This window comes from Lagopus leucura, unplaced genomic scaffold (genome assembly GCF_019238085.1).
Source record: "Lagopus leucura isolate 7727_CA_CO unplaced genomic scaffold, USGS_WTPT01 Super-Scaffold_1, whole genome shotgun sequence".
Classification (NCBI taxonomy): domain Eukaryota; kingdom Metazoa; phylum Chordata; class Aves; order Galliformes; family Phasianidae; genus Lagopus; species Lagopus leucura.
The window spans coordinates 11,236,112-11,263,674 of record NW_024962250.1 but is presented as its reverse complement, the minus strand read 5'-3'; the positions used below and the strand labels follow the sequence as shown (position 1 = coordinate 11,263,674).

Sequence of the window (27,563 nt, the reverse complement as noted above, 5' to 3'; positions counted from 1 at the left end):
AAACCCCAAATTTTAAAAGTAGTAGTTATGCTGTTAGCATGAGAATAATTAAAGCCAGCTATATTAGATTATCTGATTAGGCAAAGGCAGTTAACTACAGTGACATTCATCTGTCACCATAGCAACAAGGGCAAATAGACTTTGCTATCTCTGACATACTGATGATTGTTTAACAAATGGGTCCTATAACAGTTGTCCTCAAAACTACTGTTACAAAGTACTCCATTTCCAACACAAAACAGTATTTATTGCTAAAAATCCTTATAGCTTCATCCATTTTATCTTTTCTGGAACTGTCTTCTAACTTCATAGCTCTCTGTGGCCCACCTCTAAGCCCTACGCATTACAGGGAAAGCCTCATTCATTCCTTCTGTAATGAAATTCATTTTCCTGCCAGCATACCCCAATGTCCTACACTAAACTGAGGAAAAAGAGGTATTTTTTCCCTATTTTGTGTTGCTTAGCCATAGTGGTAAATGCTTGCTGCAAGGTGTTAATTTTAGTACACAGCTGTGCTTTTTCATACAGTGTTTCTGTGGTTCAGGTCTCTGAAATGGAGGACAATGAACAATTCAGCAGGGTCAATGCATCCAGCATACATCTGGAGTCGAGGCTTAATTCTCCTTTATTAACAAGCTTCTAAATCTCATTTTAGGTTTCAAAAGTCTGATTTGAACACATACATGCTCCAAATTAACCACTGTATTCTCATTACTAGCAAAAATCAAATCTTAAGCTACAGAGTTAATTATATTCCTGCAGGTGCCTTAAAACAAGATTAAAATAAAGCAAAAAACACTACCAAAAAGGTCAAAATCATTCTTGTTAATACTATCAATTTCAGTGAGACTAGGCTTGAGATGAATTTGTATCTCATTTGCAATCAGCATTAAAATAGCAAGTGTGTTGGCAGAAGCACATGGCATTATTGAATGGCTTGTCTGTATCATGCCTTGATGCTGGTGCTATCAGTTCTTTGCTTCTACAAGTACTAAAATTAGGCCAGCTAGTCTAAAAATTAAGAGCTCAGACAAACCAACCACTTGCATCCACATTCTAACACTTTCTACAACAGAGGGAATGGAAGATCAGACAATCACTATGAAGTTCTCTTATGATTTAATTCCAGAGAGATTTTTAGAAGACATCTGAAGGACAGACACTTCTGAAGGAGTTGATTAAAACAAAGAAATATTAGCTGCAGTTTTTATGTATGGCTCTTCCTCTCATCTTCTCCACTTCTAGAGGCAAGCACTTCAAGCATCTGTGCGGGGGAAAGACTGCCATAGACAGGAAAGACTTGTGTGCTCAGCTGTTTTCAATGCAGTAAATAGCACTGATTGCAGTAAACCTCTTCCACTGCTTATCCAGTTGTCTTTCTCAGGTGTTCAATTCATCACTTCCTTCACCTTCCTGCCAGTCACCACCACCTTTACTCATTCATTTCCCCTCTCAAGTGTTCTCCTTGCTCCCTTCACTCCTCAATCCATCCACGTTTTTCAGTCACATTTTCCTCTGCTCCCTCAAGGTCCTCCTCCTCAGGCTGCTCCTGCATTACTGTGCCAGGCAGACCCACCAGTCTCTCAGAGCTGCTGTTGCCATTTTTCCTGTTTCTCCCCTCCACAGAATCACAGAACATCAGGGATTGGAAGGGACCTCAAAAGATCACCTAGTCCAATACCCCTGCCAGAGCAGGAACATCTAGGTTAGGTCACCTAGATTTTCTCTACTGCTAGTGGCTGATACTATCCTCCAATCCATCTGTAGGAGGAGCTGAAATGGAGAAGAAACCAGCAGCACCTAGTCTCCTGCAAAATGCTCTTTACTGAGACAATGCTGTAAGCAGTAAAGTCATGCAGATCAGACAAGACAGGAGCCTAAAACAATCTGATCACCAGAGAGGGCACAATGTACAACAAAAGGTAAGAAGTTCTGGCTCTGTCAAATTTCCTACACCTTTCTTTTGATTTGTCTCTCATTTGCACTGTCCAAGGAGTTGAGTTGCTCAAGGTTGTCACACAAGTTTCATTGCTGACACTGTGACAGAACAGGCATTCCCTTTTAAGGAGGCATTCAACCAGAGATGCCTTTCAAAGAGTTACACAACCTGTGACAGGATCCTCAGTCAAACTGGCCTTTTAATCACTAGGCAGAAAAAAAGAAAAGGCAACAAAACAAAGCAAAAAAAACCACTGAAAACAAAACCCTGGCAGAAGTACACAAAAGCGGCACAGGGAATGTTTATACCAATGCTAATCCAATAGTCTGAGCACACACATGCAGGAAGGATCCACAGGGTGAAGGGTCAGCAGATCTAAAAATCCAAAAGTAAGGCTTCAGACTGCACAAATCAAGTTCCCAAAGCAAATAAATTCCTCTGGCCAAACTGTTTTTAAACAATGGCAGATTGGCTGCTTGGAAATTGAAAGGTCAGTGAGCTGCTACACTTATTCAATGCACTTTTGTTTAGAGCCTGTATTCGATAGGTTTATGACCAAGATATTTGCATATAAACTTGTCAGAGAGACAGATGAAGAAAAACACAGAAAAGCAAACTAAAGTACCAGTAGAAGACAGAGAAGTTGAACTAGGATCAGATACCAAAGGCTTTAAAGCAAATGGTGTAGCAGTCATTGGGAATTAGGCAACTTCTGGTCTGTATGCTGCAGACCAGTAAAGCATTCCTTCTCAGGACAAATTCATTCTGCCAACTTGTAGCTGCTTAATGTATTTGTTATTACTGAGACCTAAATCACCTCATTTATCGCCGTATGCAGGAAAGATCTTTATGAAAATACTCAACAAATGTGAAGCAGCAGCACTGGTTGTAATCCTACTTAAAAATTAATCGTTCTGGTTTCTTTCCTATCATTGATAGCCAAATAATTTATATAATTTCTATAGCATAATCTCCAGAGCAGCAGAATGCATTACTGTATCATAATCCCTACCTCCCCACCTTCAACCTCTACTGTCAAAAACAACAACAACAAAATCTGTCTTGCTTCCACAATATCAGCTGTCTTTCTTCAAGGAAAAAAGAAAAATCCAGAGTCTAACAAACTTTGCCATCTCTTTGCATTTCATATGGCGAAACAAGCTTTCTAAAAATACAATAAATTGTTATATAATTCAGAGAACATACACAGTGTCTGGAAGCCACAGAACTTTATGTTGAAGTGATCTAATGCAGGTGTGCACAAAAATTACAGGTGTGCCTGAAGCTGTAGCTGGTTCAGGTCAGGCTATGCTAAAGCTCCACTATAGCATTCAGAGAGGATGCATGAGATTTTTCACACATAGTATTAAAAGTCTTAGAAGAACACATATTATGGCTTTGACCAAACTTTGCATGGTACTTCAGGAATGAAAAATGAAGCTGGGAAAAAGAAATTCTTTCTTGAGGTACAAACTCATGAAATCCTGATCTTATCCCTTACCTCTAAAAGCCTTCAAAACTGAAATGGAGTTTAAAGTTGAAAAACCCAATAAAACATTTGCATTATCTTAACCAGGGAAATGAGACACAGCTTTGTAGAAAAGAACACAATGACAAGACAGAGGGGGTGGGGAAAAAAATTATCTGAAGGATTTGAACAAAACAAAATACTTCTTTTTGAATTAGTGCAAGAACGTGCTTTCTGACAACTAATCTTACCTTTATAATCTTTTCAACACCAGAAGAACAGATCATGTAAGTGTGAGGATTAAACCGGACTTGGTTTACAATAGACCGATGACCTTTCAATACCATAAAGGCACCATTGACAACCCTGCCAATGCCACCTAGGGGAAATAAAAAAACAACTGAAATTAATAATTACATGTCCATATTGCTTTCATTTATAATCATGTAAAGTCATTATATTTGACAATGTGCTTCAGCTTTCTGCAATACTTAAGAGGCCTGTGCTGACTGCAGAATTCCAATTTCATGAGTAATGCCCCTATGAAAAGCTGCAAGTTTGATGAAATGCATCCTTCCTGTAAATTAGGACTTGGAAGTTAGCTTTAGTTCAACCATCTAAACAAACATTAGAGGTTTTTGACCCAACATGACAAGTGTGTGAACAAGAACAACATACATACTTTATGAAATCACCAGTGAAACTTTACTGCCTAAGGCATGACACTACTCAACTTGTGAATGCGAAGCAGAGACAAATAAAGAAGTTGACTTTTTAATAGCTCTATTTTTTTATATTAGCAATTCACTGCAGTTGTAATTGATCCTAGTCCAATGGATAAGAATTTAGGGGAATCAATTTTAGGACTACTAGCCTTAATTACCACATTACAGCTAGATTTAGTGCAGCCTTCTCTAGAGCAAGATATATATGAGCTCACATTTCTGTGAATCAAGCTTAAAGATGGAGCTGAAATAACAAATCTGACCAGTGGGTTGTATAATTCTTTTAAAAAAGATAAGAAATTAGCTGAAGTGCAATACTATTGCAGCAACTATAAAATTCAAAATGAAAGCTAGACAACTTTTTCTGCCTGGTTATTGACTATTACTAAATTTATACACTGAAGAAAGAAACTCATCACACAGCTGGTTTCAATTTTTTTGTTCATTTTAAATATAATCTGTGAATATATATATTCACATAAATAAACCCTAGATACGTTGGAAAGCATATCTCCATATCTGAATAAACAAGATTCAATAAACATGCTATGATTAACAGTGTAAGTGAAAAAAATAAGACTTATAGAAGACAGGAAGTAAAAGCTGAAAACCACTTCGGAGGAAAACAACCTTGCTATTTACAAATCCAAATGTTGTAAGGACCTTGTAATTTGTTTTCTCTTCTCCTTTGTCCTCAAAGAGGAGATCTTTCAGTTAAATAGCTGCTGGTTTGAGCCCTAAACCCAATGTTGAACAACCTGTCTTCTGAAACAGGAGTTCTCCCACAGAACAAGCTTCCTGAGGAAAAGCTTGCTTTATCACTGAAGTATAATAGCAAGACAGAATTGTCAAAAAGAAAAAAAAAAGAAAAAAGAAAAAGTTCCTGTATCACCTATTTCTTAAGTTACATAAGTGACAAAGAACTGGAGCTTACATCCATCTCTTTCTCTACTCTTAAAGGTACTCCATGCCTTCCACACATAACTAAACACAAATGTTTATCAGAATGATGTGTACAAACTGTGATACGGATTCAGAAATGGGGAGTCACCCAACACCTAATAATCTCAGGCCTGTCTACAAGCAGAAAAGTTTCCAAAAGCTGTAAAGATCTATTTGCTCAGATCATTTTTTGCAGATCAAACTGCAGTATCATAACACCTCGAGACAGAAAGGTAACATACATGAAAAGGAAAGAGAGATGGTGAGAGATGATGACCAAGTCAAGAAAAAAGCAAATAAAATTTTATGCATCAACTCTGTCTACAAAATTAAGGCTGATTTAAAATGCAACTAATTGGAAAGCAAGATCATTCCAGTTAATTTCAAGATGCATTCACCAGAATTGCCATGAGACTGAGCTACCTGTGATAGTTTATTAAATGTTTGATTGGGCTCTTTTAATTTGCTTTTCCTTTCTTTCAGATTCCTCACAACCTTTCATTTCACTCATCCCAACAGACGTTCATGACCACATTTGTGGCTGATGGCAAGTTGCCCTACTCCCACAGCATTCTTTCCAGACAAATCATATTTGTCAATCCAATTGTGTCTATCAAGCCAACTGTACATGGTTACATCAAGTCCAGTTCTCAATGTGTTTGTCTTGACCTAGCAGACAAACGTTCCAGGAAAGAGGGCCTCGGGACCTAAGGGACAATTTGCTTAGGAAACGTTTCCAAGCCTGTAAGTAATGCTGAAAATAAGTTGTAATCAACCACAGGCTCTAGCTGCCTGAATTCAGTAGAAGACAACAAATATGCCCAATGAGACACTTACAGAAAACTCAGAAGTTAGAGAAACAATAAACAAAGAAAGAATTATAACAGAAATAAATACAAATTTAGGGCATCATAACTTGGGCTGCATTGCTAAGTTAGTCATTGGCCACTTGTGGAACCATCAAGCACCGACTTTTAACCCACGATTATTTACCTAGTAGGACAGTATTAACAGTTATTTAATATCAGAACCATCTTCTGAAACTTCAGATGTTTATAAATTCATCAAGAGCACTGGATGAAGAGTACACAGCATGCCACATCTAGAACACAGCTCTCCTTGGGCCTTTTTCGCATTCAGTCAGCATGACTGAACTCCAAAGCTTTCTGCCTTTAATACTGAAGTTCCCTAAATTAAAGATTATACCTTTCAAGCTGTTAATAGTAAAATCAGATGAAGCACAGTCCTAGAACATGCTTCACTCCTTTTACAGTGAACTTGATTGAACTTCTCCACAAAGCCCCTTAAAACAACTAACCACCAATTACACGAAAAGTCCTCATGAACTTCATGATTAGTGGAATCACAAAGCTTAGCAGTCTGCCTTTTCCAGTAGTATGAAAGGTTTCAAGTACTTAAAATAAAAAGCAGACTTAAGCAAAGCCCCAGTCATCTTAGTGTTGAATGTAAGATACTGCACCAGAACCTCATTTTGGAGAATTTCTTTGCCTGATGCAATTTTAGTCTACCAACTCCTACAAACTTCAGTGATATCTCTAAGTCAGTGCTTAATGCAGAGCCTTCTCTATCCTCTCAGTGGTCCCTCCATATATTACTGTAGCTCAGCAAAGCTGATATCCTATTGCATGAGTATCTCTGCAGCAGACAACTCGTGTTCAGATTTGTCTGGAATGCCCCTGGTCTCTCAAGAATCCAGGCTCAGCAGAGACTTAGCTGCAGCCTTACAGTTTCTAGCCATCTCACAGCATGAGTACGATCTGCTTATGTCTGCTGGCAAAAGAAGAAAAGATGAAAAAAGGGAAAATAAAATGCATCTGTACATTAAGTTGAGGTTGGCCACTCAAATTCCTGATGGCATCTTCCATGCTAATATCACAGCATATTCAGAGCTGGAAAAGACCCATAAGGATCATCGAGTCCAACTCCCAGCTTCCCACAGAGCCCCTAAAATGCGAACCACGCTTCTGAGAGTATTAGTTCAGAAATTCTTGTCTATTCTTGCTGCAAAGCAACATCTCAACTGCTTTCAAGCAAGACTATGATGAGTAGCATGCTGTGGTCAAACCATCATGTGAATCAAGCTGGTTAGTGGCACAGTAGCCAGAACAGCAATAATCAAATTGGTGTTGCTGTCCTCACTTAAAAAGGTATTTTTATTTGCCTGGTTTCACCTCTGTTATCCCAACAAATCTCATATTTTGTTTTCAAAGTTTGTCGGGGGTGGAGCAAGGGCTAGCTTCTGAATTTAGTGGCATGCACAGGTCTGCAGCTGGGTTAGCATGACAGCTCTTATATTCCTAGCTACACATTTGTATATGCAGAATTTATACAGGAGCCACAGATAGAGCTCACACATGTTATTATTAAATAATTTATTTACTTCAAAATTCTTCACAAGCTGATTATTCATGCAGAATTTAGAATGTTTCTAACTTCCTAACCACTAGGAGCAGCAATGGAAGTACAGTAGCTGGTCTTGTAATATTTTCCAAAAATTACTATGCTTAAAGACAGTTCTGACTAGATATTTAGTGTTCCAGCTGTACTAGTCAATGTTTTTTTGGTTTTATGTGGTACACAAAGTGGAGTATCAAGAAAATCCCTCTTTCCCTACACCCTACAAATAGGTGCTCAGAAGCAATACAAAGTCTCAAAGAGTTCTTTAAATGATGTCCCACTATGCTATTTGACCAGTTGGAACAAACCACTTGCTTAAGTTTAAATTTGAAGAGTACATCTTTAAACATACATTTTTAAAAGCTCCTTCTTCTATGCACATTTGACACAATGGTGGTAACACCAAGGCATATCTACATGCTACAGTATAGACAGAAGGAAACAACAGTACAATGCCTTGAAAGTAGTGGATATCTTCTAAGTTATCAAAGGGATTACATACTGACTTGTTTTATTATTTGCATTCTACATTTTATGCCAATGAAACACTAATAATTATGCAGCTTTGCATATTTACAAAAATGAGTTGATGCTCTCAATTTAAGAAACATGCTTGATGGTACACACCAACAAATTGAAAACAAACAACAAGCACATGCTAGTAAAACAAAAGTGAGAGCAAGCTATGCGGGCAGCAATTTGACTTCCCATGCATAAGTTTCACAACACATAGCAGTATTTAAACCAAATAAACAATTGAAGAAATTATTTGGAGAATAAGGAAAAGAGGGAAATGTACATTACAACAAGTGCCCTAGTGCAGAAATCCTCTAAGAACATGAAACAGTCTTTAAAGTAATGAAAGCTGCTATGTTACAAATATTTTTAACAATTCTAATCACTGGAGAATTTCCTGGGATAAGGAACAATCTTCACTGTAACAAAGGAATTAAATGACCTCATTAAAAAGAAGTCCTTCCTATCTAGGACACTGCAAAAGCAGCCCTGCTGGTTGTTCATATAAGGTAGAAAGATGCTCCATAGAGTAATGCATAACTTCACACACGCCTTGTGAATTACTCAAAGTGTTGAAAGCTCCTGAGAAGAACCAGATATATACAGCTGCTGCCAGTGTGCCACAGCATGCCATTGGACTGTAGTACTTGGCACTGCAATAAAAATCTAACTTAAAAATAATTTGGTTTTCATTAATAACAATACAGGACACATTTAGACCATAGGCCACAACCCCACATTTGAATCCTCTGAGGTCACAATGTGCTCATGGGAGAGAGCAACAGCACTGCTGCATGCCGAAGAACTTTGACATTGCTTCATGTTCTTGCACCAGTCAAGCAAACAAATATTTCTAGAGTACAAGACCTCTGCCTTTGGGGCAGCTGATTATGTTTAGAACCCTTACAAAGTCTCTGGTCACTCACACACCCCCATTTGTTTTGCTCCTTAGAGACCTGTCTATAGTGAAACCTGTCTTAGTGAAACCAAGGCACAGGTTTCTGCAACATCTCCACTAGCAGGACCAGGAACCTGATTCCAGGTGTAGAAGCAGCCAGAGCAAACTCGAGGTTTTCTCAGCAGCAGAGGCAGAACTGGCTTTGGACACACCAAAGACAGGGTGAGAACAGCAAGGCTAGTTGAGAATCTGTTTCCTTTCAGCAAGGTAAGAGATGGTTTGGGAGACACACGAGGGAAGTCTGGCTTAGCACTCCTGCTGCTCCAGGAGAAAGCAAAAGGCTGTGTCTTCCATAAGAAAACAGCTCTAACACTAGCTGCAGGCTGTCACCTTCATCACCTTCCCACCTGCCCACCACTACTCAGGCCAGGTGAAAGGACCAGTGAAAGTGCATGGAGTGGTGGGTTGGTGTCAGCAACTGCCTTGGACAACCTGCCCTTCCAGGCAATCCCTACTGCACCTCACTGGCCTCAAGCCAACCCTGTGGTGATCTCAGATCTCTGTAGAGTTTCCAAAAGCCAAAGAAAAAAAAAAAAAATAATTTAAACATCTAAAGAATATGTGGAAAGCTGTAGTAGCAGAGGCTATTTTTGGACATCTGTTTCGTCCCTTCTTCTGTTATTGCTAAATGCCTGCAGTATTCATACCTTATCTATACCAGCCATCCTACTATTGTTGCTTGTAGAGACAAGCAACAGTGTGAAAGCAAAAGACAAATTTACTATAAAAATGAACCTTGGCACACCCTTCCCACTCTGATCCCTTTCTTGATCTGAGAGAGATGACTCCTGTGGCTCTGCCCCACTGCAGACTTGCTGCAATCACTGCACAAATATCCCATGGCACAGTGCTGCCAGCATTGACCTGAAGGAAGAGACAAACTACAGACCTAAAAGCAAAATGATCCCAAGACCACTGCTCACAAACAACTACATTTTTATTGGAAAAAAAAAATTAAAAATAGACCAAGCTTCCAGGGCATTCTCCCCTATAAGTGGAGTCAGAAAACTGACTCCAAGTGTGCGCATACATAAAATCTCAAAAATAACTAGACATTATGAAGCAACTAATTGTTGATTATTCATCTTCATCTGTCAGCCTGCAACTCAGGAAGCTGAAACCACAAGCTGTCTCCAGTGAGACAACCCTGTTCAACTGTTAATAAAAGATCTGCTGCTGAATTCTTCAATCTAAAGAGTAGTGCATTCACAGTGACCAAGAAAAAGGGAATAAAAAATTGCATCAGTTTTGCTGCAAATTCATGCAAGTAACTGTACCACAACATTGGAACCTTCCTTGCTAGCAGTTGCAGTTAAAGACAGAATTAAAAAGAGGTTTTGAATCAGTTTGCAGTTCTGATTTAGTAAAGTTTTTGCGAAGTCTGATAAGAGCTTGACAATGTAAATTGAAGGATTGCAGACTGCCTTTTTCCAGTCACAACTAAATATCATGCATCTCATCCAGCATCTTAGAGGAGTATTTCAAAGGCAAGAGAAAAAAAGCTCTGAATTACAAAGATGATTCAGAGTAGCGAGTGAGGAATGTAAAGCCCTACCAAACCCTCCATTACTTCACAAGACATGCCAGGTTCTGTCTTGAACAGAGATTCTTTACCAAGAGACCATGTTCATGGGAGTTTGTTCTAATACTGCCTGAAGTATTTGTGCTGTTTAACAGGCTTGCTGAACAGGTCACTTCTCACTTCTAGCTTGCCTTGAAGTCAGATAAATGTCATGGAAACTCAGGGCTGCTTTTCTTCTACCAGGCCAATGTATATATTTTGCTAGAAACTTTGCCTCTGAAGAAAATAGAATAAGTGCTTTAAAGAGGAAGTTGGCTAACAGACTTACCAAACAACTGGCAATTACTTCTGAAGCAATAGTGGAAAGCTGGATGGAGAAGGAAGTGGAATAACCAACAAAGTATTCTATTTTCAAGTAAGGACAAAAGGTGATTTAAAAGCAACTCCTCTTTTGGCAGTGAAAGTCCTGGCCTGTTTAAAACAATCTAAACTCGTAGAGAGAGACAGTCAGCAAGACTCCAACCAAAGAGCCTCCTAAGCAGCTTAGGGAATACCTTTTCCTCCTCCCCAGTTTTCACATAAATCCTGTCTTAAAAAACTCGTCTGAACAAGACCAACGGAGGAATCTCTATCTGAAGGAGAACAACTCAAAGCAGCCTACTGGTAGGACATCTCTGAATTGTGATTATTTGCAAAAAAATGCCAGAATTTGCTCAATTTTCCAGGCAAATTTACAAAGCAGGTAACTGGATTCCTCCAACATGAAATAAACTTGCAGTTGCTTGACTGGTGTGTTTCTTTCCATTCCTTACCTTTTTTTAGTAACATTGCTAGCCTTTAGATAGCAAGTAGTAGCTATACCTGAGCATAACCAAAGGGATCTGTTTCAGAGCTATTCCTAAGGAGAAAATCTCTAAAAAGATTTATACTTGCAAATAAGTTATTTACTAGTAAGTGATATAATTTAAGGGAGCTGTACCGTAAATATTTGTAGCAAGTGCCTGAATTCAACAGACATCAGTTAGGGCACTACTTTTATTTAAAACAGTGACCAAAGGACATTATATCATCCTGTCCAGTTTGTGAAGTATTTAAATGAAAAACCACATTCCACCCCTTAATATCACAGACCCAAATATGTTCCTAAATTAAGCTAGAACGTGAAAATAAGGAGCGTTCCCCTCAAGCAGAAGGTTTCTAAGGTCTCCACACCCGATAACAAGACTTCTTTTCCAAGAAGGAAGCTGAGCATACTCTCCAGATGAACTACTGTGAGCCACAGGATCAGATTTTAAAGAGGATGCTTCATCACAATTAAAACAGGTCCAACCCTTCAAGAGCTGAGTGAAGAAAAGCTTCAAGAAGACTATCACAGGTGACTTGGACATGTAATGTGTTATTTGCCACAGAAACAGAATTTCTGTGTCTAAAAATCTCATCTGTGTCTACAAAGCTCATCAGCCTTTTCAAAATCTTCCAATAAATCTCATGTAAACTGAGCAGTTCTCTAAGACACGTGGGTTCCTACCACAGGATCTTCTAACCCCTTTAAGCAAGTACTGAAGGCAATTGACATTAAGTAATTAATTTTGTAACTGAAATGTTGCAAGTTTACTGACACCCTTCCTCAAGTTAGAAGAATCAGAAACAAAAAAGCTGACTGAAACACATATGACATTGTTTTAAATAATTCTAGCTACCACTCTGTGCAAAGATCCCAGATAAAAAGTTTATCATCTGCAAAAAATAAAATAAAATAAATTGGGAGCATTACAGCCAAACCCAGAAATCTTAATTTTATAAATGCAGTCAGGACAAGTACAGTAACAGGCATAAAATGTAATTCTACCGTGCTCAAATGAAAACTTTCTGATAAATAATATTTAAACATACGTAACATTTGTTTTAAAGAGCAGGAAATTCCATAATTAACAAAAATATAATAAGACAAAGAGAATCATACAAATTAAAAGCTAAGCAGAGGGACGTTTCTATAAAATCTATAGTAAAGGACACTAGGGTGAGGAACTGGCATTTTTAACAGGACCATCTTCCGAACTTCTGGACAGCAACACCAAATGTTCACTGAATTACCAATCCAAGATTCAAATGACAATTTACTCAAAACTCTACTGGTAACCAAACCTTTTAAGAGGCAAACTATCCTCTAGCTTCGATTAAACAGTGGTGATGAGTGGCCTTTTAAAATGAAACAAGATCTTCTCACTTCAACTCCATGGCAGATTGTAATTTGCTCTCACTATTGCTAGTGTACCTCAAAAATCATGAAATAACACTTGGTTGTTCTTAATACCACTAAGATGCACAATTTAAATTGTGAAAGTCATTCAAAATAGAAACAGTAGATTTACACAGAGATTTAATGAAAATACAAAACCACTCCAACATTTTAGAGATGCTGACATTGTATGGCCCAGAGGTAATAACGGATGACGCTGTATTGCCAAACTCTACATATTAGGGAATGGTATGACATCAGGCACTGACCAAGAGTGGCATTTGCAATGCTATTGTTGCATCCCAGCCTGTTGCTTTTCTTTACTCAACATCAGCTCTTCAATTCTTTTACACAGATTTTGCTACAGTTACTCTCTTCACATCTGCCCCACCTTGAGAACCCTCAAAAATAGCCCAAAGCAGTAATTTCTACCAGCAACAGCACTCCTCCACTCAGAAAGTCCAGGAGAATAACTGCTCTGTAGTAGAATTCAGTGGCTCCGGGGTAGGAGGAAAGGAAAAGACAGGTGCACTGTACAGAACAGACCAATGTACTGGAACTGTAAGGAGCAGCTTGGAAACCCAAAAGCATTTTATACTGCAAGCTTCTTCCTGGGATGAAATTTCTTAGCAAGACCCTACATATTTCAGTGAGCTCAGAAAGTAAGCTCAGCTTAGGAGCAGCAACGTTGGTAGACAGGAGGGAGAAAAGACAAATCTGCCTCCAGCCATAGCTCCTCCCCTTCATCAGCTCCTCTAGAAGATTTAAATGGTAGTTATATTGGAACAGAAATAAGAAGAAAATTACTATATCACTGATACACATAGCATAGCCTATTACCACCCTTACAGGTTTCACTCAAATAATTCTAGAATAGTGGTTGAGTGAAAACAGCAATTGTAGAAAATGAAAACTAGTATGTCAGACACATTCTCCACCTAAACCCAAGTTTCTGAAATAATAATAATAATTAAAAAACAAAACAAAAACTTACCTGCTTCCGGATCTGGAGGAATCCTCCACATATACAAATTGAAGTCATCAGAGCCCGACAGAATGTACTGTTAAGAATAAAAATAAAAGCAGTTTACCACAAGGTAACACCTGAATTAAGTTATTTTTTAATCTGGGTTCTCCAAACATAAAAAGAAAGAAAGCAAAATGATTTTCTCATTCATTACACCTCACTGATCAACTTAGATAGGGGTAAGGTGCAACAGAATAATGCTTCATGCTTGTAAATGGACCAAAGTTCAAAAGTACTCTTCATATATCTAACACCCAGTGCCCAAAAAGTATGGCTTCTTTGCTAAATAAGGCTATAGATTATGACTGGCTTTAATGCATACAAGCCTAGATCAATCTCTGATCTTGTAGTTTGCAACACTTGTCTTTTTTTAATGTTTTAATTTTTTTTTTTTAATGTTACGTCATTTGTTCTTTTTTCCCCCTTAGCTCTTGAACTACAAAGGAAAACTTCAAACATGCACCCAAAAAGAGAGCCAGCACATCCTTTACCCATAAGCACAACGTGCATGGCTCATGGCAGTCTGCTAGAGACCATCAAAGGTCAGTCAGTGATGGAGGGATTCTTGAACACTGAATAAAAACAAAGTTGAACACTCAGACCAAAAGAAAATATGTGAATCACACTGATATATATATATATATATATATATATATTTTTTTTTTTTTTTCCTGATTGCAGTTACTCTGAGGAGATAGACAGATGAAAGATTTAGGCGATACTCAATCTGTAATAGCCCTACTACAAACATGCACTGGAATAACAGCTGACATCTCACATGGAAAAAAGCTTATCCCCTCAGTTCCAAGGGGCCATAAACTGTGCCATGTATTCAGATATCTCGTCTCCAGTGAACTGTAAATCCCAAATTAGTGATGAGACGACATCGGTGATCATTATGGTCCTTTCCAACCTAGCCCTTTCTATTACAGAGTCATAGAAACACAGACAGATACCAATTCTAGTTATACACCAAGAGAGTGTATACACCAAGAGAGTTACCAAGAGAGTAAATCTACCATCCTCAACAGACTTGCAACTTGTGCTTAATCAATGCAGTCAAAAAGATGCTTTTTTATTTTATTATTATAACTATTTGAACAGAGGGAAGGAAGAAAAAGAAATAAATGGAGCAAGACCATCCTTTTTCTAACCTTTGATAAGAAAGAAAATTGTTTTATTTGGCTGAAATATAATTGGTTTCTGTCTTTCATTCTCCAGGGGTACATAAACTCATCAAGCAAAGTATCATCAAGCAGTGAGAAGACAAGAATAACATAGGACTGAGAAACAAATAAACAAAAAAAATATATACCAACTTGGAGAAAGCTGATACAAATTTGCATATATTCTGTTTGCAATGCTAATTACATTCCTGCAGAGTTTGGATGTTTCCAGCCACAAAAAATGCAATTACCAGCCATGAAGTTCCTTCTCTGGTCTCCAACTATCACAATCCAACCATTCTTCTCTCTTTTATTTTTAAAGACTAAGGATGTGAGTAAGCATTTATGAATGCAATTCTGTTCAGTTTCTGGTAGGTAAGAAGCGCTGATCAAACACCGGTCCCATTAAAAGCTTGTGTGCACTAGTTCTGCATCACTCATAGACCCTTCCTTTCCAAGCCAAAAAAGCAATTTCTGCAAGTCAACATGTCCAAGCACTTACACAGCTAACCTCTGCCAAAACGACCTGACAGTGCCAGGAATACATGCTTCCCCTTTCATTTGACTGCTTGTAAATGTTAGACCACAGCAGGCTGAACTGTGGTGCCAGATCTACACAAATTAAGGCTCTCATAGGCAACCTCCCAGCAACCAGAAGGAAAGCAGCTCTCATACATTTTGTTACACAGAAAATGAATGCTTTAAAGAGAAAAAAAAAAAAAAAAAAAAAAAAAAAAACTTGCTTAAAGTTATGAAGTTGCCAACCACTGCAACTTCAGTTAAAGTTATGTCTAGCAGTTAAAGCAATGACTAGTTTGCCTGCAAAACGTTAAGATAAATGATAACTTCTAAAATGCTAAGTATCTTGAACTTATGACCATAATGCATATTTTTTAAAAAGTTCAAACTCCTTAATATGAGAACAATTTACCACTTTATGCAATAAATCAAACAAGCCTAACAGTGACAGGCCCAGATGTGACAGAGTATCCTTTGATTTGCAGATGAAAACACAGTTTGAGCTGTAAACTCAATGGCCAATTTTCTAGGAAATCTGGCAAGCCACTCACTGCCCTTTGAAAACTCCTGATTAAGGATATTCTCTTTCTTTAGAGGAAAAAAGATAAGCGTCTTCACCCAGCAATGAGGACTAAAGGCAATTTGACTGCATTATCTTGAATGTAACCAGGAGGTCAAGTCAAATTATTATTCCCCTTACCTGTCCCTTGAGAAGCCACATCTGAGTATTGGGTCAGGGGGACCCAAGTGGACAGAAAAGCAACACTAATAAATTGGACAAAGTGGAGAAGGGGAATTGGGGCTGTGAAGACACACAATATCTTATATAAAAATATAAGGAAAAGCTAAAGGAACTGGCCTTATTTAGCCAGAGGAGAAAGTGAAGGGATGGAGCAGACCCCAATAATCTTCTAAGTGCCCAGAGGAACACAGAGCAGTCAGGGATGACTCTCCTCAAGGGTGTGCAGTGATTGCTTAGGAAGCAAGAGTCACAAGTCACAGCAAGTGAAGTTCCAGCTGAGCACTAAGGAACAACGCATTCAGGAAAGTGACAAATGTCCCAGCGATGCAGGGGAATCTCTATCCTTTCAAATATAAAATTTAACCAGACAACTCCCTGAACAACATGATCTGGTGTTTGAAAACACCTGCCCCGAGACACAACTTACAAAATGTGGCTTCCTGAGTTCTTTTCTCACACAATTTATTCATTGAAAAAAAAAAAAAAAAAAATTAAAAACCTTGGTATGTTTTTTTGTGTTTTTCTCTTTGCTTGGTTGCAGAGGGCAGAGGCAGTGTGAGGAAAACACCAACCTGGATTTTTACAGTATATCACAACGTTATGAAAATTCCAACAGGAAGACAAACTTCGCCATGCAGACAGAGACATAAGCTGTAGTTCAGCACAAGGACTTGCATAAGTTCTGTGGTGTGTACAATTTGGAGAGTGTAATAAAAAAGGATTCACACAGTGGCACAGTATTTTAACTAATTCACACGTTCACATAATGGCTGAGATCAATAGAGATCTCCAAAGGTCATCTTTTGGTCATCCTGCTCAAGCAGTGTCACTTAAGATTTGGTTGCCCAGGACCACATTCAGACAGCCAGCTCTAAGTAGATATGAACTATCTCTGTTAAAAGCACCATAAGGTCCTTCAGTTAAGTCATGCCCTCGTAGCTTTATAACATTTGCAACAACCAAATGTAAATATGGCCAAAGTATTTTGAAGTGCATTGGGAGGTAATGAGGATGAATGAATACAGCATCAGTGTTACAATTTATGTCTAATCAAGGAAGAAGCTCAGCCTCTGAAGAAGTTGCTGTGTCTAACATTGCAACTAAGATAACCCTCAGTAGGTGCCAGAAGAATTAACTGATATAGTCTTCTATACAAGATTAATGTTTTAAACTATAGATTATTTTTAAACTACAGTTAACTGTGAAGTTTTTACAGAAATTTAAGTTTTACTTCAATAATTAGCTGGGCTAGTAATCCCCAGAAACAGCATGTTCTGCAAAATGCCCAACAGTTTGTGGTCTTTCACTACCACCACTGAAGCAGCAAGCATGGTTTTCCATTCTCCTATAGTGTTAATGATACCACTGGAATGCATGTTCTCTTGATGTTCTCACAATATAGAACTGAACTGCTGGAAGCACTACACAGCTTTGCAGCTGGAGACTGAGAGCCAGCCAGAAGTACAACCTTACAGCTATGGCCAGCTGAAGCTTCAAGAGCAGGCATTCAAGCTGTTAAACCTAGACACAGACATGACACTTAAAAGAGAAGTCAGTTCCAATGAGTAGTATCTGCATGACACAGCAGAAACCCAAGGCTTCTGGAGGGCACAGCTGGACTAACGCTTACATGATCACCTGTGTAAATCTTTATTTCATGTATACAGTATTAACATACCAATAAGTCAATAATTTTCCCACACAAGTTGAGAGCTATGGGATAAGGATTGAGAAATTAAAATCAGTTGACACTACCAGAGAATTCAAAGAAATAATTGCTGTGAAGTACACCAACCCCTTGTTAATAAGGCTGAAATCCTGAGGGAAGGGAGCAGACTTTTTAAAAGGAAGAGAAAGGAAAGAAGAGGGCTTTGGAGTGGAGTAGATGAAACAACATCATGCTGCTTAGACTCCCCTTTAATTATGCCCAAGGATTTTTGGTCCTGAGGGGATGTACAAAGAGTAATTCCTAGGAGAATACCTTCTGCTGACTTGCTTCAAGAACAGAAGCCCAGATAATCACAGAGGCAAGCTAAGAAGATACAGAAGTATATGCACTCACAAAGATGAGTAAATGCACAGACAGGGTGCACTCCCCTTTTACTCTCCCCTCAAAAGACAAACTGTAAGCAGAAGCTAACCCAGAAAACCAGTGTTGTGCAGAATTCTGCATCAGACTAGACACTGGGCCAGGAGTACAGATGCTCAGATGTCTGAGGGGAGAGACCAATATTAAAACCACCTGTTTCATTGTCTGCATTTTTGCTGCTGTATCTAACTAGGACTTAGGAAGACAACATTCAGCATATTCACACATACGTAAGATTAGAGAGAAAAGTAGTTGCTAGTAATTATTTTTTATTATTATTATTTTAAGAAGAATCAGCTTCCATGTCTAGCTGTTAGTAACAATGACAGGAAAAGGCTTCCAGATGACTACAAGCTGCTGATTCAGAAGTTTGCCTTAGAAGGAAGAAAACTCTCAGGCGTGGTTAGAGTCGGCTGCTAGAGAAAGAACAAATTCAGTCTGAGCTTCATGTACGCATGAACTACTTAAAATGAACTGCCATCAGGAATCTGGCAGAATTACGCTGGACTAGTATTTCCCACTCATTACACCGCAGCGTGTCTCGTTTTCTCTTTCCCCAAGGAGATTAGAACCGTTGATACAAATAAGCGGAGATCTAATCTGTTGCTGCTATAGTCTCTGAACAGTAGCATTAGCGTTGTATTTTGCAATACTAGCACTCTGGGGAATTTATTTTTATTCTTACCATTGCTGTTCTGAAAGCTTTCAAAATCCCACAGGCTACATTTACTTAGGTACTACTGAATATGGAGTATTTCAATGAAATTATATCTAGCCTTATTCTATAATTTGCAACATCCACATTTCCTGTTTCCACAAAATTCCATAAAATTGTTTATGAGTAAGATCAGAGATATTTTTAAGCTTTTGGCCCTACAAATGGACCAGCAAACGTGGATCATTTTTCCAAAAATATGAGTGGATCTTTGGGTTGGGTTTTCTGATGCAGTAGAGAATAAGAACTTAGAAGAACATGTCTTAAAATGCACAACAGAAAAACATGCAATCATCATGCCATTATATATGGATGAGTAAGACCATGGGTAACAATACAGAGAAAATAACAATGATTTTAAGTAACTAACAGGAGATGCCAAACTGAAAAAGCCATGCGTCTGCAAATGCCCAACTTAGGGTCACTCCTCCTGAAGACAGCAAGAAGTCTGAGAGACACAAATCCATGCTGCTGCTTACCATTTTGCCAACAAATCAGCTCTGAAAGAGATTAAATGTCAATTTCCATTCACCTGAGCACGTCTATCGCTTTTTCAATGGGGCCAACAAAACTTTCAACATGAAATATCAGATTAGACAAAGTTTTTCTCAGGCTTTTAGGGAGACATTCCTTATTTTCTTTAAGTACATCAACGTTCACATGCTAAGGAAGAAGTACAGAGGTATCCAAAATTTGGAGGAGTTCTGATAGTGCTTTGCATAGCCCCTTTAACAAGCAAGCAGTACAGGCCTCCATATATTGCCTTAAATATATTTAATGACAGGAATGCAAGTCTGCTAGGCTGAAGTCTTAATAGCTCTTGACCACAAGAGATATCTTGGACATCTTCTCTGCACCAACTTGACAAGAAGTTGAAAAAAATGTTGACTGTTTATCCAGGGATGAAAATTCACTGCAATCTGCACTTCAAAGAATATAAAAACTGTATTTTTCCCAAAGGAGAAGGGTTTCCTAAAGAAATAAGACTTAGGCTATTTTGTGCTCAATCTGACTTAAAGAACCTTTAAGACTGGGGGCCAGTTTCAATTCTGATAGAAGACCAGAGGTCCCCCCTTATTTTAAACAGTCACACAGGTGATGCCTTGTATGCAGGCACTGAGCAAAAGACAGTACCATAATCACACCCCCACTGAGCAACAGGAAGCCCAAATAGAGACCCACAGAATTGTAGGCATTTGAAGGGACCTCTAGAGATCATCTAGTCCAAACCCCTACTAAATCAGGTTCCCTAGAATAGGTTACAAACTGATCCTTAAACTAAACAAAATGCCTACAAAAACTCTATGATCTACTCTTTATGAAACTACTTCAAAGGAGATTAGAAAGCAAACTACAAGAAATAAAAGGACCAACTCATAACTGTGTGTATACGTATTACAGATCTTGACCAAAAATAAAGGTCTCACTATGCATTACACATTTAGATGAAAAATGCTTGATGAAAGATAATCAATTTCTTTTATTTTTTCCAAATACTGCTGCTTCTTTGGCAGAAGAGTCTCATTTATAAGATGCATAGAGCAGTACAAGCATCTCAATTTTTTTAAATGATATATATATTTAATTCACAATGTGAATAAATTTTAGTGCTATGTCTGCTCTTTTCTGCAAGTCAAAAGTCCACAGATTTATTTCCATGTCATATTTTTTGTTGTTCAGAGTGCCCACAGATCAGGAAAACAAAAAAACAAGTTAAGGACATATACATGGCTGACAGTCAGACTGAACATCTGAAATGTTTTTTCTAACCTAAATGATTCTATGAGAAGAAAAAACATTTTTTTTCTGATCAAAAAGCAACAAGATGTGTGCATACACACACCAGCAAGATAATGCAATTTGTGCGACATGGGCAATTCCAGAAGTATAAAAAGATTTCGCACAAAGCAGACATACTGCATTTTCCCTTTCCTCAAGCAACCAAGAAGTAAACAAAAGCCAGTTGGCTAAATATTTCTGTCTCTTTTCATGCCCTGATCTTTGTGTCAGGCTATTCCTTTATGCTGATGAATCTAAGCTTACAGTATAGAGTTCCTACTGAACACAGCTTGAAGACCTGCTCTGATGATTATCTGCTGCCCTCCTCAATAGGTGTGCTCCCACCTACAACCCTTGTAGCTCTCTTAACACAGTAGCAGCCTGGGTCAGTACAATTCCTGGGCTTTATTTTAGCCAGCTTGCACAGGGTTCAGGCAGGGGCCAGCAGAGCTTAAGTACAACACAGGACCTCTCCTCACGATGCAACACTGCCTGGTGTGTCCCCTCACACTGCAGCCCAGCAGAGTGGCTGCCTCTTCTTGTCTCAGAAGTGCTCACTGCCCTCTGCTAAGAAATTCCTTCCTCCAGGTGAGGTAATCAGAGGGTAGGGTGAGGGAATGGTGTGATGCAAAGCACAGCCCCACCTGTGCAGGTGGTTCTCTCTTGATGCTGTCCCGATGACAAGGTCTAAAAGTAGGAGGAGATAACTGGGAAAATTACTACTAGAGTATGTTTCAGAAAACTTACCCTTTTTAGTAGATAAATTATTTTCTGAATCATATGTTTCTTTCATATCCTTCCTTGCGTTAAATCCTGGGTCCTGAATCCTATCCTTTGTGCAGTGTCTGACACTACGAAAGATTCACCTTACAATTAGTTCTCATAGCACTGTGGTGTTAAGGAACACATTTGCTTTGAGAACAGCCATATTCTTTCACACAAGCCAGGAGAGCAGCTTGAAACCTTCATTTCTGAAGGCTGTTGTTAAAGAGGGTTCAAACTGGCACAAACAAGAGCTTAAGAGATTTCCATCTTGGCCTGAGAATCAGGCAGGTACATTCAAAAGCATTTTACAACAGTAGCTTTGTTCCTCAGTGCGAAGCATGCCTATCTCATGAACTGGAAAAAGAAAAGCCATGACACAGGAGAGTGGAGAAATACAAATTGCTTCTAGTACATAAAGTTCAAAGCCAAAACGTTGTATTCCCAGCCTCTAATCCTTAGCCTCAGGAGCAGCCAACTCTGTCAGGGGCAGCTCTGAACGCTTACAGAAGCATCATTTGGAACAATCCATCAACACTTTTACAGCTACCTTTTTTGCTATGCAGAAAGGCCATAACAGTGATTTTATTAATGAACAAAAGCAACTTCCTTCAAAACTTCTACTGCGGATTTTTAGGGTAAGGAAAATATTACATTCCAAAGAAAGTAACATTATCTGAACACATGAAGGGGACTCCTCTTATAGGTAGCTGAATCTGCACGTCCCCCAGTTGCTGTTTTGCTCTTCCCAGCCATCTGCTACATTTCTTTTTTAAAGACATGCTAAATCAAATATTCTATTCATCAGGATGATCCAGAATTCACAGTCACTTTTTCAATACCTAAAAAAGGCTGAGTAGTCTTGTTTCATAGTTCAGTAAGAAATGTTGCCAGTGTAGTCCGTATTGCTCATCATATTTAAAATGCACTCTCTGTTCACTCTTCCTTCCCTTTCCTCTCCCCATTCCTGGGAGCTATACTAAGTTGCATGTCTCCCGTGATGCATCTATGCGTGCGGATCTCAGTTTTTCTAGTTAGGGCTCTAAAATTCAGTTTCAGAATGGTTCCCTTTGAGTTCACACCATACGTTCCAGAGTTCTAACTACACCCACCGAGGGCTTGTGGGAATTCAGAAGAGAAGAGAGAGAAGAAGTAGGGCTGGGAGGATGCCCCAGGGAACAGAGGAAGAGGTGTTCAGAACCAGAAGGGCTAGAGGAAACTCCCAGCTCCTTCTGCCAAGGCCCAGACTCTGAAGAGCCTCCCAAACGTCAATCACCCAAAGCAATGGGGAATAACTGAATCCATAGCCAGATGCATTATTCATGTATGTATTTTATACGCATGTGATTTTATGCACATACCTATGATTTAACGTGCCAAACAGATACGGTAAAAACAAAATATCACCTCATCACTAATTCTTCAAAGATGCCAACTTCAGACAGAAAAAAATACTAATTTTCTTTTTATCCAAGGATAGCAAAGTATTTGCACAGACTGCTTTGCATATATATTAAATAGTAATGACTGCAGGAAGCTACTCTTCATTAAGAAATCTTCTGTGCAAAGGAAACAAAACACACTTTATAGAAAAAGGATTTGTCTTTTTCCTTTTTCAGGCTAGACACTGATAAGTATTACTTCCAAAGATAAATGGTCCTTAAATCAGATGACAAAGGAATACAAAAGAAAAGTTCTATTTCTTTAGAAAAGCAGTGTACAGCCATGTAAGACCTCTGGCACCTATGCAGGCAATTCTAGTCTTAGAAGGTTTATGTTCATGTAATAATTCTGTTGTGTCAAAACTCAGTTGTCCCCACCTAGGGCTGTTTAGTGCACAGATTTGAACATAATGAAGGCAGTAACTTTATAGGGTTTGGAGCAGACTGCAGTGCTGTGAGTGGTACATTCCTGAAACTCTCCTATACCAGCGTAATGCCAAAAGAAAAGGCTGAGTGGTGATGTAATGTCTGAGGGCATGCCAGAGTTAAGACTGTGTTTGATTCACAGGGCATAAGTTATTTCTCTCCACTTTTCTTGAGGCAGGCAGTTTTTACAGCTACAAGTGTTACAGACTCCCACATTAACTGCATAGGTAAGAAACAAAACAAAACAAAACAACACACCACAATGAAATGATAGCATTTGTCACTGTGACACAGATGACAGCTATTGAGCAAGAAAAGCTTCTAGTCTATTTTTGTTTGGAAGGGTTTTCTCAGTTTTTTGAGGATTCCCCCCCCCCCCATCATCACTACAGAGCTCTTACACTTAAATACACACGAGTGCCTGAAACTCCACAACACTCCCTGTAATCCTCAGACCCAACAAGACAATTTCTATACTTGTCTATCAACTAAAAATCCTTACTATTTAAATAATGTTTCCCAAATTCTGATGCTGACAAGTAGAACAGAAGTCCCCCACCAGTCCTACTGACACAACTTGAGACTCTCACACATTCTATAATTTGTATGTAAACCAACACTTGTGTACTGCACAATCAGTGGGAGTTAGATAAATAAGAAATGGCTTTAAAAATCTGGGTCTGGATGCCTGTACCAGAAGGATGGTCAAGTTACGCTCTGGTCATCACACGTGATCCATCTAGCCTATCTTATCCTTCCTTCTTATCCTTTCACAGCTGTGAAGTGAGCTCCTGGATACAGCAACAGCATACAATTTTGAACACATTTATCTACCAACATCAGAGCTCTCCTACAAAAAGAGGAAAAAATAGTGGCATGTGAATGAGGTCATTTCACTCATACCATAGACAAAAGACAGTTCAGAGAGAAGCAAATGAAGGAATTATAAATGGCTGCAAACAAAGCACCAACTGAACACCGCCTCTCATGTTTTGGTAGTAGGAATAAACAAGACTGAGGCATTTCTAGAGAAAATGTTTGCATATATTATTCACTGGTTTTCAAATCAACTGGACAAGGGCAACAGTGCTTTTGGAGGAAAACAACACCATGTAAAAACACAAAAAGCAGCAAAGCTGTTCATCTTCTCTTCATCTTCAGAGATCTGTTACCTTGCTTATGCTGCAGCCCTTGCCCCATGTCTGTAAAAACTCAAAACCATTTAAAGCACTTCAGATTGTGTTGCTTCAGACTTAAATAATAAAAGAATACAATAAATAAAAGACTGGGATTAACACGCAAATCTTTATGGCTTTTTTGTTCCTTAAAGTATTAAGAGTATTTCATTGTTAAGAGGTTTCAATTCTACTTGCATCACAGGTGCTATGCAGGTGGTATGCAAATCACTGCAAATCTGCTAGATGCAGGCTCCCTTTTGAGTGGAAAGCCAGGAGAGCTTGATTCAAACTGCTGAGTACCTGTGATGACCATCAAGCAATGGTGAATTAAGGATATACCTTCTCTCATTAAGGTTAAAATAGAGTAAAACTCTAACTTTATCAGATGAAATAACCCAGAGAACACACGATAGTTCCTGAACAATGGTGAGTTACATTTTTAAATTACTAGAGACAATGTATGAAATATTAAAACCTAATTATTTAAGACACTTATAAAAAAGATTGAATTATCAGTTTAACGAAGATGAAAATAAAAATCAGAGACAGATAATATGGGAGGTGCAACAAAAGAAAACTTCTGAGGAATCTTTCCTACCACAAGTGATACTCACAATCTGAACAGAACTTTTTTTAATCCCTACATTCATTCAAACAACCCTTGCGCAAAGAACCTTAGCCTACACAGTTTTGATTCTACATGGAAATACAAGCAAGGAATTCTATGAAACTCAGGAGGGACTTCATATGGATCTCGAATGAAAGACTTTCTTTATTAAGGCAAAAGACAGCAATATTAGAAGGGGGCAGGGGCTGGAACCAGACTAAATTGGAAACAGATTTTTTGTTGTTATTGGTAGTTCCAATTTTGGGGACAGTTCTTATATGCATTATTTCATTTTCACAAAATGGACCAAGAAGAAGAGGCACACTAGTTGTATAGACCTAATCTCAACAAATACTGTTTGGGTTTCTTTCTTATTCAATTTGTCTGTCTTTAGCAAGTTGCAGCCCTAACTTTCTTACCTAGACAAACCTGGAAATGAAATTGGGTTCTCTGTAAAGGACAGCATCTAAGGACCCTCTATACTGCTGATAAACATAACCAGATGAATCTGAGCATTACTGGACAGGTTTAGACATACACAAATGGCCCACGTTGGTATTTCCTGCAGATTCATTGTCTTTCTTTGGCTCCCATTGAATGATAGGTATAAGTTTGTATCTAAATATCAGATCACACCTCTAATTTCCCATATTAAATCTCATCTTTCCTCCTAGGTTCTTATGGCACGTGTAAGGAAATAGAGCTCCTTTTGCTCTGATTTCCAACTCACTACTACCATTGTGTATTGCTACTTATCCAAATTAAAGGTCCACCCAGCCAAGAGAACATCAGCTTTAAAAATAAAAATAAAAAAAATATATGCTTCCCAAGCGCAGCATCAGCCCAATACAGAACAGCTGTATTCTTCCCATTGAAATAAATAACCCTGTACCCATGAGAAAAGTGCTTAAACGAAACAGACGCTAAGGCTTCTTTATAGACCCTCAGTAACAGACAGGTAGCTAGATTGTTTGTCAGAGTGTACACAGGCTTAACTCTGATTTCTAGAAGAGAAAGCTGTGCCATCTTCAGGCTTACTAAACAATGGACCCCGAATCATCAACTCTTTTTTTCTTTTTCCTTCAACAATACATGCGTTTATCATTCTTTACAGCAAATATCTCTATTTTTTCAAGATGATTTCAGTATTGAATTATCATTCTCCTGCCAAAATCCATATAAAACTCAGAAACAGCATGCAACACAAAGACTTCCCATATCCATTTGTCACAATGTTAAGCTCAGTGACGCAAATGTATTTTCTACTTGTTGTGTGAAAAAAAGCTCAACTCTGCTTCCTGCAGCAGCAATAGAATTAACAACTGAGTTCTGACTGCAGGACCTTTATTGATGATAACAAAGAAATTTTCAGATTTCAGTTTTGCAGTATTGTGTTTTGAAAATAAATCTTTTGTCCCTGAACATTGTTATTGGTTATTAAATACAGCTGTTCAAGGACAATGTTGAGCTCCAGAAATATGTAAACTGCTGTTAGTCACTTTATGAACGACCTATTAGAAGGGACATAGTTCTGCCATAGTCAGTAGAGGAACAAACCATGCCTTCATAACCCCCCACCACCACCACTTGCAGAACACTGAACAGTAAAGATCTATGATCTGATCCATCAGTACAGAAAATAAGGGAATTTGAAAGAAGAATTAAGGATTTTTAAAATTCACCATATTTACATTTAGGCGGGACTGTCTCTACTACACTCAAAAGCAATACTGAAATGAAAGTAATGCACTTCCTTATCATATGTGAATGCTATTGTCCAGTCATGGTTCTAAAAATCATATTCAGAGGACCTAACAAAGGCTTAGCAAGTATTTTTCTTATGAATACAACCTTCTGTCAACCAAGAGGTAAAATGTATCACATGCTTTAATATACATTTTTCTTCATTCAGAGTTTATGTTACAAAACAGTTCTGAAATAACCTTACATATGTTCTGTCTCCTGTTTTACCAACTGAAACAAGCAAACAAAGAACCACCAAACAACCCCAACAAATGTGTTTTCAGCCACACCCAGAAGCTCTGTAGACTCTGGAGAGCATTGCTTATTACCTGATCGCGATCACCTGCAAAGCAGCAGCTCTTCATGGTACACGAGTTAAAGTATCCCTGGTTATCAAACTGGAAGACAGGCAGTCGGCAGTGGATGTCATAGAGAACAGGGGGCAGGCGCCGACGCAGTGCCAGCAGTTGAGTTCCATTGCTGTTGAACCGGACACTCATGGCACTCTGAAGAGAGAGGTTTCCACCATAGCGCAGCAATGAACTGGGAAAAAAAAACAGAGGGAACAAGTGAGATGTGCTGCACATATGAACTGAGCTGCTTAGAAACAGAAATCTCTAACTTTCCTGAGTCATTTCAAA

At 38.5% G+C, this 27,563-nt stretch overlaps 1 protein-coding gene across 3 annotated transcripts in view; it reads right to left on the bottom strand.

The window, feature by feature from the left end:
• The window catches only part of DCAF5 (DDB1 and CUL4 associated factor 5), a 68,566-nt gene that overhangs the window by 4,660 nt on the left and 36,343 nt on the right, over positions 1 to 27,563 (bottom strand). For all 3 annotated transcript variants that reach the window (XM_042880261.1, XM_042880087.1, XM_042880176.1), the window contains exons 6-8: positions 27,252 to 27,465; positions 13,722 to 13,788; positions 3,659 to 3,786 (exon numbers count right to left, since the gene is read on the bottom strand). In XM_042880261.1, coding sequence (XP_042736195.1) covers positions 3,659 to 3,786; positions 13,722 to 13,788; positions 27,252 to 27,465 — 409 coding nt within the window. The remainder of the gene's footprint in view (positions 1 to 3,658; positions 3,787 to 13,721; positions 13,789 to 27,251; positions 27,466 to 27,563) is intronic.